This window comes from Mobula hypostoma, chromosome 28 (assembly GCF_963921235.1).
Source record: "Mobula hypostoma chromosome 28, sMobHyp1.1, whole genome shotgun sequence".
Lineage (NCBI taxonomy): Eukaryota > Metazoa > Chordata > Chondrichthyes > Myliobatiformes > Myliobatidae > Mobula > Mobula hypostoma.
Window position 1 is genome coordinate 31,650,978 of NC_086124.1, and position 12,426 is coordinate 31,663,403.

Here is a 12,426-nt window from a genome sequence, read left to right on the forward strand (position 1 = left end):
TCGGAAGGCAGAACCACGGTGAAGGTAGGTTTAATTCAATTGTACACACATTTTGCAAACTGTAGATCAGATCGGAGAGATCAGAAGCAGCAAGTGAATCCAGCCTACTGGACTGGATGGGGTGGACAGTCCGTCTTGCCCACTGTGTCCGAACCTGGGAGGGGCTGTGTCCTCTGCAACCACTGGCTCCAGGGGCGAGCGGGGATAGGGAAGGGAGGGGGGGATAGATGGGGAGTAGGGAAGGGGGGTGAGGGGGAGAGAGGCGTTGAAGGGGGGAGGAGGGGAAAAGATGCGAGAGTGGAGAGGGGGGAGAGACAGGAGAATGGGGAGAGTGTAGGGGGGCTCAGCTACCGGGTAGATGGGAGTGGGGTCCGTGTTCGCTCAGTTCCTGTGCCCTTCCTCCTACAGATGTAGTCATGAGGGGGACTGACTGAGGAGGAGGTGGTGCAGCCCCTCCCCTCGCTGAGAGGAGGAGGGATGGGGTGGGGTCAGCCCGGAGACCCTGCCAGTCCTTGGTCCTCCATATCCGCTCAGTGAAGGGCTGTAAAGTGCTTGGATGCCGAGCTCGAGATTGGGGTGGGAGCGTGGGTGAGAGAGTGTGAGTGCGTAGGTGAGTGTGTGGGTGGGTGTCAGGGAGTGGGAGGGTGGGTGTCAGGGAGTGGGTGGGTGTCAGGGAGCGGGAGGGTGTCAGGGAGCGGGAGGGTGTCAGGGATGGGAGGGTGGGTGTCAGGGAGTGGGAGGGTGGGTGTCAGGGAGCGGGTGGGTGGGTGTCAGTGAGTGGGTGGGTGGGTATCAGGGAGCCGGAGGGTGTCAGGGAGCGAGTGAGTGGGTGGGTGTCAGGGAGCGGGAGGGTGGGTGTCAGTGAGTGGGTGGGTGTCAGGGAGTGGGTGGGTGGGTGTCAGTGAGTGGGTGGGTGTCAGGGAGTGGGTGGGTGGGTGTCAGTGAGTGGGTGGGTGTCAGGGAGCGGGAGGGTGGGTGTCAGTGAGTGAGTGGGTGTCAGGGAGCGGGAGGGTGGGTGTCAGGGAGTGGGAGGGTGGGTGTAGAGGGGAGGACGGGTGGGGAGTCGGTCTCTGGAGCAGCAAGCCCGGCCTGAGCACTGAGTTGGGGAGGTGGCTGGGTGGGTGTCTTGGGAGTGGTGGTCGGTCAGACAGGGTTCTGGGTGGGAGTGTTAGGAGAAGAGGAGGGAGTCATTCTCCGGTGCGACCAGCCCAAGCACTGGACCGGGGAGGTGGGTGGGAGTATTCTGTGCAGAGGGGGGAGTCACTCTCCGGAGCGGCAGCAGGCCCGGCCCGAGCACTGCAGGTTCTGACAACCGCTGGCGGTGTTGGCGTGAGGGCCTGCGGGGACAAACACAGGCTCAGAACCCAGAAAGAGCCCCCCCCCACCAACCCCACTGACCAGCTCACACCACAGCATCCTTCTGCCCCTCCCCACAACTTCTCCCTCCAATGCCGACACCCATCCCACGAGAGGCTCAGGACACTGCGTCTCTGACAGATTAACCCACCACTTCCCAAAAGGCCCATCAGCTCCCCCACCCTCACACATCGAACAGTACAGCATGGGAACAGGCCATTCAGCCCACAACATTGTGCTGAACCAGCTAAAAATCAAATCAAAAACACCCAAACACTAATCCCTCCTACATACACCATACCTCCATATCCCTCCATCTTCCCTACATCCATTTGCCTATTCAAAAAGCCTCTAATGTATTTCCCTCTACCAACATACCATGCAGCATATTCCAAGCATCCACGATCCTGAGTGAAAAAAACTTATCCCTCAAATCCCCCTTGAACCTACCCCCTCTCACCTTCCATACATGCCCTCTGGTTTCAGACATTTCAACCCTGGCAGACAGATACTCTCTGTCCACTCTCCCTTTGCCTCTCACACTCTTATCAGATCCCTCTGCAGTCTCTGCCACTCCAGAGAACACAACCCGAGGTAATGCAGCCTCTCATGACAGCACGCGCCCTCTAAACCAGGCAGCATCCTGATGAACCTCTTCTGCACCCTCTCCAAAGCCTACAGTGGGGCGAACAGAACTGTACGCCAGACTCCAGAAGCAGCCTAACCAGAGCTTTATAAAGTTGCAGCATAACCTCTTGACTTTTGAACTCAATGTCCTGACTAAGGAACTAGGGCTTTACTCTTTGGAGAGGAGGAGGATGAGAGGAGACATGATAGAGGTGTACAAGATAATAAGAGGAATAGATAGAGTGGATAGCCAGCGCCTCTTCCCCAGGGCACCACTGCTCGATACAACAGGACATGGCTTTAAGGTAAGGGGTGGGAAGTTCAAGGGGGATATTAGAGGAAGGTTTTTTACTCAGAGAGTGGTTGGTGCGTGGACTGCACTGCCTGAGTCAGTGGTGGAGGCAGATACACTAGTGAAGTTTAAGGGACTACTAGACAGGTATGTGAAGGAATTTAAGGTGGGGGTTATATGGGAGGCAGGGTTTGAGGGTCGGCACAACATTGTGGGCCGAAGGGCCAGTACTGTGCTGTACTATTCTATGTTCTAATGGAATAAGCCTTCCTAACCACCCTGTCAACCCCTGTAGCCACTTTCAAGGAGTTACAAACTTGCACCCCAAGATCTCTCTGCTTAGCAACATTGTTATGGGTCTTCCCCTCAATAGTGTACTGTCTCCTTGCATTCAACACCTCACATTTACCTGGCTTAAATTCCATCTGCCATTTCTCTACCCATACCTGTCCAGTTGGTGCTGTATTCTCTGCCAATCTTCTAAACTATCCACAATGCCACCAATCTTCATATCATCCACAGGCTTACTAACCCACCCATCTACAATTTCGTCCAGGTCATTTATATACATCACAAACAGCAGACGTCCCAGCACAGATCCCCGTGGAACAGTCTAATTACAGACCGCCAGCTCAAATAAGTCCCTTCAACCAGTACCCTTCATCTATACGAAAGCCAGCTCTGAACCCAAAGAGCCAATTCGCCATGGACCCCATGAATCTGAACCTTCTGGATTAGCCTCCCACCAGGGACTTGCAAACGCCTCTCTAAAATCCATGAAGACAACAAATATTGCCCTACCCTCATCAATCTCTCTCGACACCTACAACAGCACGACCTACTATGCACAAAGCTATGTTGGCTCTCCAGAATTAGGGCATGGGTTTCCAAATGCTCGTATATGTTATCCGCCAGAATTTTCTCCAGATATTTCCTGATAACTGATGTCAGACTCACAGGTCTATAGTTCCCAGAACTTTCCCTTGTCCCTTCTTAAATTGCGGAACAACATCAGCCACTCGCCAGTCCTCCAAGACCTCGCCTGTGGCTAAAGAGGACTTGCAGATACTGGTCAAGTGCCCAGCAATCTCATCTCTTACGTCCTTCAATAACCTGAGGTAAGTCCCATCAGGCTCTGGGGACTTATCCACCTTAGGAGGCCCAACACTTCCTCCTCCTTGTCCTCTAAGCATCCTTATATATTTACACACTAGGCTGGTCCTCCATATCCTTTTCCTTGGTAAATACTGAAGCAGAAGTCTTCACCCACGCTCTCTGCATCCAAGCAAATGTTCCCTCCTTTATCCTTGAGTGGCCCCTAGTTATCCTCTTGCTCTTGATGTATGTATAGAATGCTTTGGGATTCATCTTAACCCTATTTGCCCCTCCTGGCTGTCCTAATTCCCTTTAGTTCTTTTCTGGCTTCTTTATACTCAGGTGCTGCGTTTGATCCCAACTTCCAAAGCTTTATATATTTTTTTTTCCTTTTGACTAAATCCATCACCTCTCTGAACAACAAGGGTTCTGTAATCTTTCCATCCCTGTCCTTCCTACTGGACAGATTCATTCACCCGCTCCCAAAGAGTCCATCAGCTCCCCCTACACTGGACAGATTCACACACACCCCTGCCTCCCACTCCCCGCCCCCCCCCCCCGCCACCGGGTCTCACCGCTGATGTTATCACAGTAGAAGAAGAATTCGTCGTTGAGGGTGGGGCAGGCGGACACCAGCTCCTGTAGCCCGGGGCCAGTCACCAAAAGGCAACCAGACAGATCCAGGTGTTGTAGCAAAGGTAGCCCCCCGTGTCGGGTCAGGGCCCTGGGGTGGGAGACAGGTTCAGTCAGCAGGGACACAGCGTTCCCTCCCCACCCCACCTCTCTCCCCGTGTCGAGTCAGGGTCCTGGGGTGGGGACATGGTCAGTCAGCAGGGAGACAGAGTTCCCTCCCCACCCTACCTCTCTCTGTCGAGTCAGGCCCCTGGGGTGGGGACATGGGGACATGGTCAGCAGGCAGGGAGACAGAGTTCCCTCCCCACCCCACCTCTCTCCCCGTGGGGTAGAGACATGGTCAGTCAGCAGGGAGACAGCGTTCACTCCCCACCCCACCCCTATCCCCGTGTCAGGTCAGAGCCCTGGGGTGGGAGACAGGCTCAGTCAGCAGGGAGATAGAGTTCCCTCCACACCCCACCTCTCTCTGTGTCGGGTCAGGGCCTTGGGGTGGGGACATGGTCAGTAGGCAGGGACAGTGTTCTCTCCCCCCCCACCGTCACAGACCCCTCACACTCCCCACCCAACTCCCACCAGTGAGGAGCAGCTCCTCGTGATCCAAAGAACAACACCGACCTCTGGAAACTGAAATGATCCCCCACAATCGTCCCTTCACCCCTCCGAATGGACTCCCCCTTCCTGCCCAGACCCTCGCCATCCTCCCCCACCAGCTCCGGTCGGGAGGAGCTCAGGGGCTCACGCAGTGAAGGAGGAAGCTCGGGGAGGTGGACGGACGGGAGGAGCTCAGGGGGTGACTCAGTGAAGGAGGAAACTCGGGGCAGTGATGGTCGGGAGGAGCTCAGGGGGTGACTCAGTGAAGGAGGAAACTCGGGGCAGTGATGGTCGGGAGGAGCTCAGGGGATCACGCAGTGAAGGAGGAAGCTCGGGGAGGTGACGGACGGGAGGAGCTCAGGGGGTGACTCAGTGAAGGAGGAAACTCGGGGCAGTGATGGTCGGGAGGAGCTCAGGGGATCACGCAGTGAAGGAGGAAACTCGGGGCAGTGATGGTCGGGAGGAGCTCAGGGGGTGACTCAGTGAAGGAGGAAGCTCGGGGAGGTGACGGACGGGAGGAGCTCAGGGGGTGACTCAGCGAAGGAGGAAACTCGGGGCAGTGATGGTCGGGAGGAGCTCAGGGGGTGACTCAGTGAAGGAGGAAGCTCGGGGAGGTGACGGACGGGAGGAGCTCAGGGGATCACGCAGTGAAGGAGGAAACTCAGGGCAGTGATGGTCGGGAGGAGCTCAGGGGATCACGCAGTGAAGGAGGAAACTCGGGGCAGTGATGGTCGGGAGGAGCTCAGGGGATCACGCAGTGAAGGAGGAAACTCGGGGCAGTGATGGTCGGGAGGAGCTCAGGGGGTGACTCAGTGAAGGAGGAAACTCGGGGCAGTGACAGTCGGGAGGAGCTCAGGGGATCACGCAGTGAAGGAGGAAGCTTGGGGAGGTGGACGGTCGGGAGGAGCTCAGGGGGTGACTCAGTGAAGGAGGAAGCTCGGGGAGATGGACGGTCGGGAGGAGCTCGGGGTGACGCAGTGAAGGAGGAAGCTCGGGGGGATGGACGGTCGGGAGGAGCTCAGGGGCTCACGCAGTGAAGGAGGAAGCTCAGGGAGTTGGACGGTCAGGAGGAGCTCGGGGTGACACAGTGAAGGAGGAAGCTCGGGGAGGTGACGGACGGGAGGAGCTCAGGGGGTGACTCAGTGAAGGAGGAAACTCGGGGCAGTGACGGACGGGAGGAGCTCAGCGGGTGACTCAGTGAAGGAGGAAGCTCGGGGAGGTGACGGTCGGGAGGAGCTCAGGGGGTGACTCAGTGAAGGAGGAAGCTCGGGGAGGTGACGGACGGGAGGAGCTCAGGGGGTGACTCAGCGAAGGAGGAAACTCGGGGCAGTGATGGTCGGGAGGAGCTCAGGGGGTGACTCAGTGAAGAAGGAAGCTCGGGGAGTTGGACGGTCGGGAGGAGCTCAGGGGGTGACTCAGTGAAGGAGGAAGCTCGGGGAGGTGACGGTCGGGAGGAGCTCAGGGGGTGACTCAGTGAAGGAGGAAGCTCGGGGAGATGGACGGTCGGGAGGAGCTCAGGGGGTCACTCAGTGAAGGAGGAAGCTCAGGGAGTTGGACGGTCGGGAGGAGCTCGGGGTGACTCAGTGAAGGAGGAAACTCGGGGAGGTGGACGGTCGGGAGGAGCTCAGGGGCTCACGCAGTGAAGGAGGAAGCTCGGGGCAGTGACGGTCGGGAGGAGCTCAGGGGGTGACGCAGTGAAGGAGGAAGCTCGGGGGGATGGATGGTCGGGAGGAGCTCAGGAACATGGATGAACAGGGTGTTGATAGGGGGAAGCTCACAGAGGGCAGACGGATGGAGGGGTTCAGACGTCGGGGCAGATGGACAGGGGGGGACTCGGTGGGGGGGTGGACAGGGGGGCAACTCGCAGGGATGGACAGATGGGGAAAACTCAAGGTGAGACAGACAAATGGACGGCTCTGTTGCCTCAAACCTTGTGGGGGGGGGAACATAAGGAATATAGAAGGAGCAGCACCTGGGGACACCTCCCCGTCCCTCCCCTGCCCTGCGGGATCACACTGTGCACCGCACCTACCTGAGGCCCTGGTCGGTGACGTGGTAGCAGCCAGACAGACTGAGGAAGCGCAGGGAGCGAGGGAGAGGCCCCCCCTCAGCTTGGACCTCCTTCCGGCGGCCAGGCGACCCCCCTGCCTCTGAGCCCCGGCTCCACACCATCCGGTTGCAGGAGGCCCAGCTGACCCCGGCCTCCGCCGTGCAGAGCGAGTGGCCGCACAGCGCCCGCCCCCGGGCTGAGCTCAGGTCCCGCTGGCAGCGGGAGGCGACGGAGCAGGCGGGCAGCGGGTGCCGGAGATGGGGCAGCCGGGACCCCCTCTGCTTTAGTTCGCCCGCCTCCTCAATGTCCAGTAGCTGGCCCTGGGGCAGGAGCCAAACCCGGCCGTGGCTGTCCTGGGTCCCGTGGTCCGCCTCCTCGGCCGGCAGGCAGTCATTGCAGCCGAGGGAGACCCAGCAGCAGGGATCTCTGTGACCTGCCCTCTCCTCCTCCTGCTCCTCCTCCTCCTCGCCCCCGACACTGGCAACCGGCAGCTCGCCCAGCGCCCGCGACAGGAGCAGCAGCGCGGCGTCCGTGATCCGCTCGCAGCCCGACAGGTCCAGGTGCTGCAGGGAGCGACAGGACCCTGGGCCGCACCTGTGGGAGAGCGAGAGAGAGCCAGACACTGGTGACCAGAATGAGGGGAGGGAGGGAGTTGAATACGGGGATAGAGGAAGGGAGGAGTGCGTGAGGCAGGGTTGAAGAGGGATAGATAAGAGGGTCGTGGAGCGGGAGACTGGAGTGACGGGGAGCTGGGGATGGGAGTGAGTGGGGAGAGGGAGATCACGAAATGGGAGTTGGGGAAGGGGGAGAACAGTTTGGGCAGGATGGGGGGATTCAGGGAAAAGTGTGGTTTGTTGGGGTGTTTGGGGGGTCAGTCTGATCAGGATTCAAGTCCATACCTGTTGAAGGCGGAGTCGGTCACCGGTGTCTGCGTCAGGTCCAGGTGCTCCAGGCGGGGACAGGCGCTTAGAATCTGTCGCACCTGAGGGACCGAGGCAGAGGTGTGGGTGGGATCGTACTGTGCAGTCTCACCCCATCTCCCCGTCACCTCCTCCTCCACCGGGGAGGGGGTCTCTCACCCCCCCCGAACACTCTGCAATCACCCATCAACCCCGACGGCACCCGGCCAAGGTCACGCCCGCAGGTTACTCCTCCCCAGGTGAGGTCACGACCTCAGGACCATCCCACCACCCAAGACAACACCCCCAGGACAAACCTCAGAGGGAAGAGAGCCCTCAGCTGCTGAGAGACATGAACCACACCTCCTCCAACCCCACCCCGACCTCACTCCTTCCCGCCTGCTTGTCCACACCAGGCTCAGCAAACCAGCATCCCCACCGCGTCCCACCCCACCCGCAACCGGACCCTCGGTGTCACCTACCATCTGGCTGGAGACGGTGGTGCTGTAGGCCAGCACCAAGCTGCGGACTGACGGGCCGACCTGCGGCAGGACGTGGTGCATCAGTCCCTGCAGCAGCTGCCCCTCCCTCTGCGCACTCTGCCTGTGTCCGTCCTCCTCTGTAGGCAACAAACCACAGTCAGGCACCAAGGCAAAACTCCTCCCAGAGAGGAGAGGAGGGGACAGGCTTCACCCCTACACGCCCCCAACAGAAGGACCTTCACTCTGTGTCTGACTCTGGGAGTGTGTGATGGGACAGTGTGGAGGGAGTTTCACTCTGTGTCTGATCCCAGGAGTGTGTGATGGGACGGTGTGGAGGGAGTTTCACTCTGTGTCTGACCTGGGGAGTGTGTGTTGGGACGGTGTGGAGGGAGATTCACTCTGTGTCTGACTCTGGGACTGTGTGATGGGACGGTGTGGAGGAAGATTCACTCTGTCTGACTTTTTTTTTTAAACAAAATTCTTTATTACAAATGTTGGTGCTATACAATATGTACAAAAACAGTGACTAACACACTTACTTAACTACAAACAGACAATACATGTTAAACCAATATATTACCATCTTCATCAATGATGGCATTTACACCCCGCAGAGCCCAATGGTCCCGGAACACCTCTACGGTCGCCGTGGACTGTGCGTATTCCTTTTCAATGTTCACCCGGGCACGAACATACCCCCTAAACATAGCCAGGCAGTCCGCCCGGGGAGAACCTCCTGCCACCCTTTTCCAGGAGCCACGGATGGCAATTTTCGCCAGCCCCAAGATCAAGTTGACAAGGACATCCTCATCCCTCTGTGGCCCCCCTCCTTACTGGATGACCATATATGAATAGGGTGGGACTGAAATGCGACCAGAAGGCGAGAAGCAGCCCACGCAAATACGCGAAAAGGGGCTGCAGTCTCGCGCACTCCATGTACACATGGTACACGGTCTCCGCCAGCCCGCAGAAGTGACATGCAGATCCGTGTACAAACTAAAGAATTTATTACAGGGCACCGCGCGATGCAGCACCCTCCAGCCGAGATCCCCAAGGTGCATGGGAAGGACTCCCTCGTAAAGGGACTTCCACTGGGGACCCCCCTCACCTTCAGGTGGAAAGACCGACCGCCATGGCGTGTCGGGACGGTGGACAAGGGCTAGGAAGTGGAGGGTGTGGAGCAGCAGCCCATAAAGGTACCTCGTACTTGCATCCCTGAACGGGATTGTGGGTGTCGATGAAAGACGGCTCAAGTTGTGTAGGTTCATCTCTCGGGTAAGGCTGCGGGGCCTGGGCCCGACGAGCAGCTCAGCCTGAGTCGATCCACACACCTGAGCCGCACTGACATCCGTTGAGGCAGGGCAAGGGTCGGCCAGGACCCCGCCCTCCGCCAGAGCAGGGGATTCCCGGCCTGAGGCAACCATGTTCCAGACTCTCAGTAGGTCCTGATAGAAGCCGGGCAGCCGCTGCAAAGCAGCACGGCTGACACCCGCCGGCGGTAGCTGCATATCTTCGTGAAGGCAGCAGCCCCTCCGGAGGAAGAAAGTCGCCAACACGTGCCACCTGGGAGGGTGCTCGGCGTACAGGAATCTCTGCAGAGTCCCGAGGCGGAGAGCCGCCAGTCGTGTGCGTACACACACCAGCGACTGTCCGCCCTCTCCTACTGGGAGACTCAGAACCGCTGCAGAGACCCAGTGTTTCCTGTTTCCCCAGAAGAAGTCCACTAGCTTCCTCTGCATTCTCGCGACAAAAGGGACGGGGGGGCCAAGGTTACCATCCGGTTTCACAACATGGAGGCCACCAGCTGGTTTATGACCACCACCCTGCCTCGATAGGAAAGCACCCTGAGAAGGCCTGACCAGCGCCCTAGCCGGGCCATGTCCTTTGTCTCCAGGTCCTGTCAGTTCGCCAGCCAGGTCTCCCCAGAAGGACTCAAGTAGACTCCCAGATAGAGAAGGCGTCTGGTGCTCCACTCAAAAGCTCTCATCTCCTCTGGCAGGGAGTCCACCTGCCACTGGCCTACTAAGAGTCCGGAACATTTCGCCCAGTTGATCCTCGCGGAGGATGCTGCCGAGAAAACATCTTGGCACTCGCGCATCCTCCGCAGGTCACAGGGGTCTGTCATCATGAGGAGTACATCATCGGTGTAGGCTGAGAGGACGACCTCCATGTCCGGTTCGTGCAGAACCAGACCTGTCAGCCTTCTCCAAAGAAGGCTGAGGAATGGCTCGACACAGATTGCATACAGTTGACCGGACATGGGGCACCCTTGACGCACTCCTCTTCGGAAGGGAATAGGTCCTGTCAATGATCCGTTAATCTTAACTAGGCACTCTGCGGCAGAGTACAGGAGCCGAACTTGGGCCACAAAGTGCGGTCCGAGCTCAAAAGCCTGCAGGGTGCCCAGCAGGAAACTGTGGTCCACCCGGTCAAACGCCTTCTCCTGGTCAAGAGAAAGAAACGCTGCCGGGGTCCCAGCCTCCTGGAGCAGGTGGATCAAGTCCCATACTAAGTGGACATTGTCCTGGATGGAGCGGCCCAGGACTGTGCAAGATTGGTCAGGATGGACCACCTGTCCAATTACCAAACCCAGACGGTTGGCCATTGCCCGGGTGAAGATCTTGTAGTCCGCGCACAAGAGGGAGACCGGCAGCTAGTTCTTTAGCAGGCGGAGGTCTCCCTTCTTGGGCAGTAGGACCACAACAGCTCTTCGCCATGAGAGGGGCATTTCTCCGGTGACTAGGCTCTCCCCTAGGACAAGGCTGTAATCATCCCCCAGGACATCCCAAAAAGCTTGATAAAACTCAACACTCAGTCCATCCAAGCCGGAGGACTTGCCCCTCCGGAGTTGCCGAAGGGCAGTGGACAGCTCCTCCCGAGTCAGGGGGGCATCCAGACGCACTGCGTCCTCTGGGCTGACCTTAGGCAAATCCTTCCAGACCTCATTACACGCCTCTGCATTTGACGGATCAGGCGAGAATAAGGACCGATAGAATGAACGGACTTTGTTGTTAATTCCTGCGGGGTCCGTGATGGAGGAGCCATCGACAGCCAGCAGCTCCACTAGCTGCTTCTGAACTCCCCGCCACCTCTCCAACGAGTAGAAGGGTGAGCCACGGTCCAAATCCTGCAGCATTTGGATCCGTGACCTCACGTACGCACCTCGGGACTGCTGGAGCTGCAAGTCCCTTAGTGCGTCCTTCTTCTCCTGGTATTCCTGCCGCAGCTGCTGGTCTCCAGCGGTCAGACCGAGACGGGACTCCAGGTCAAGCAACGCTCTCTCAAGCCGCTGAATCTCAGAGCCCCGCCCTTTGGTCGACCCCCTAGTGTACTCCCGACATAAAAACCGGATGTGGGCTTTGCCCACATCCCACCATAGCCGTAGGGAGCAGAACTCTCTCCGCCTCTCCTTCCAGGAGACCCAGAACGCTCGGAACGAATCCCGGAATCGGCTGTCCTCTGGCAGCCGGTTGTTAAAATGCCAATACCCGGATCTCACCCGAGGGTGTAGTGGAATAAATTCCATCCACACAAGGTGATGATCCGAGCACGACACTGGCCGCATGGAGGACACCGACACGTGGGAGGCGTAGGCCCGAGAGATATACAGGCAGACTATCCTGGAACCCCCCTCTCTAGACCTTCTCGAGAAGGCGCTAGAGTCGGGGTGAAGATTCCACCAGCTGACTACCAAGTCAAAGGAGCCGACTAGCTCCTTTAACTTTTCTGCCGATGCTGGGTCGCGTTGGAGGCCCGAGCGGTCCTCCGTCTGGAGGGTGCAATTGAAGTCTCCCCCGAGGATGACGCAGTCCCCAGGATCGATGGAGCTCAGCAGGGTGGACAGCTGACAGAATGGGCGCGTCTGCATCACCCCGCACCTGGGAGTGTACACATTGATAAAATGCAATGGTACACCAGCCAGGCGCACAGCCAGGTGGAGCAGATGGCCGGGCACAACGTCTTGGACTTTTTCGATTTCTGGCTGGAAGGTCGGGGCCAACAGGATCGCCACCCCGCTAGAGTTAGAGCTGAGGTGGCTCATGTAGACCCCGCTCCGCCACTCCAGGAGCCAAGCAGACTCGCCCCAGGGATGGTATGGGTTTCCTGCAGGAAACTCACCGTGTACTGCCCATCCCTGAGGACTGAGAGATTGTTATGCCTGCGAAGAGGACCCCTGCTGCCGTTTACATTGAGACTAGCTATGGTAAGCTTCATGTCGGGAGTACACTAGGCCTCAGCAGCTGTGCCCATTCCGGTGAGAGCGGAGGCGCCCTCCACCACACTGTCCCGAAAGAAAGCAAGGATACCTTTTGCCTTCCGGGCTCGAGCGGTACCAGCAACACCCTGTGACCCACCATCCCCCGTAGGAGCGAGGCTGCTTCTCCCTCTGATGTCCCTTAC

General features: G+C 58.5%; 1 protein-coding gene across 1 annotated transcript in view; it reads right to left on the reverse strand.

The window, feature by feature from the left end:
• Positions 1–1,052: 1,052 nt before the first annotated feature.
• fbxl5 (F-box and leucine-rich repeat protein 5) overlaps positions 1,053–12,426 on the reverse strand; it is a 39,125-nt gene continuing 27,751 nt past the window's right edge. The window contains exons 7-11 of the mRNA XM_063034735.1: positions 8,026–8,162; positions 7,544–7,626; positions 6,627–7,238; positions 3,946–4,094; positions 1,053–1,337 (exon numbers count right to left, since the gene is read on the reverse strand). Coding sequence (XP_062890805.1) covers positions 1,261–1,337; positions 3,946–4,094; positions 6,627–7,238; positions 7,544–7,626; positions 8,026–8,162 — 1,058 coding nt within the window. The 3' untranslated portion in view covers positions 1,053–1,260. The remainder of the gene's footprint in view (positions 1,338–3,945; positions 4,095–6,626; positions 7,239–7,543; positions 7,627–8,025; positions 8,163–12,426) is intronic.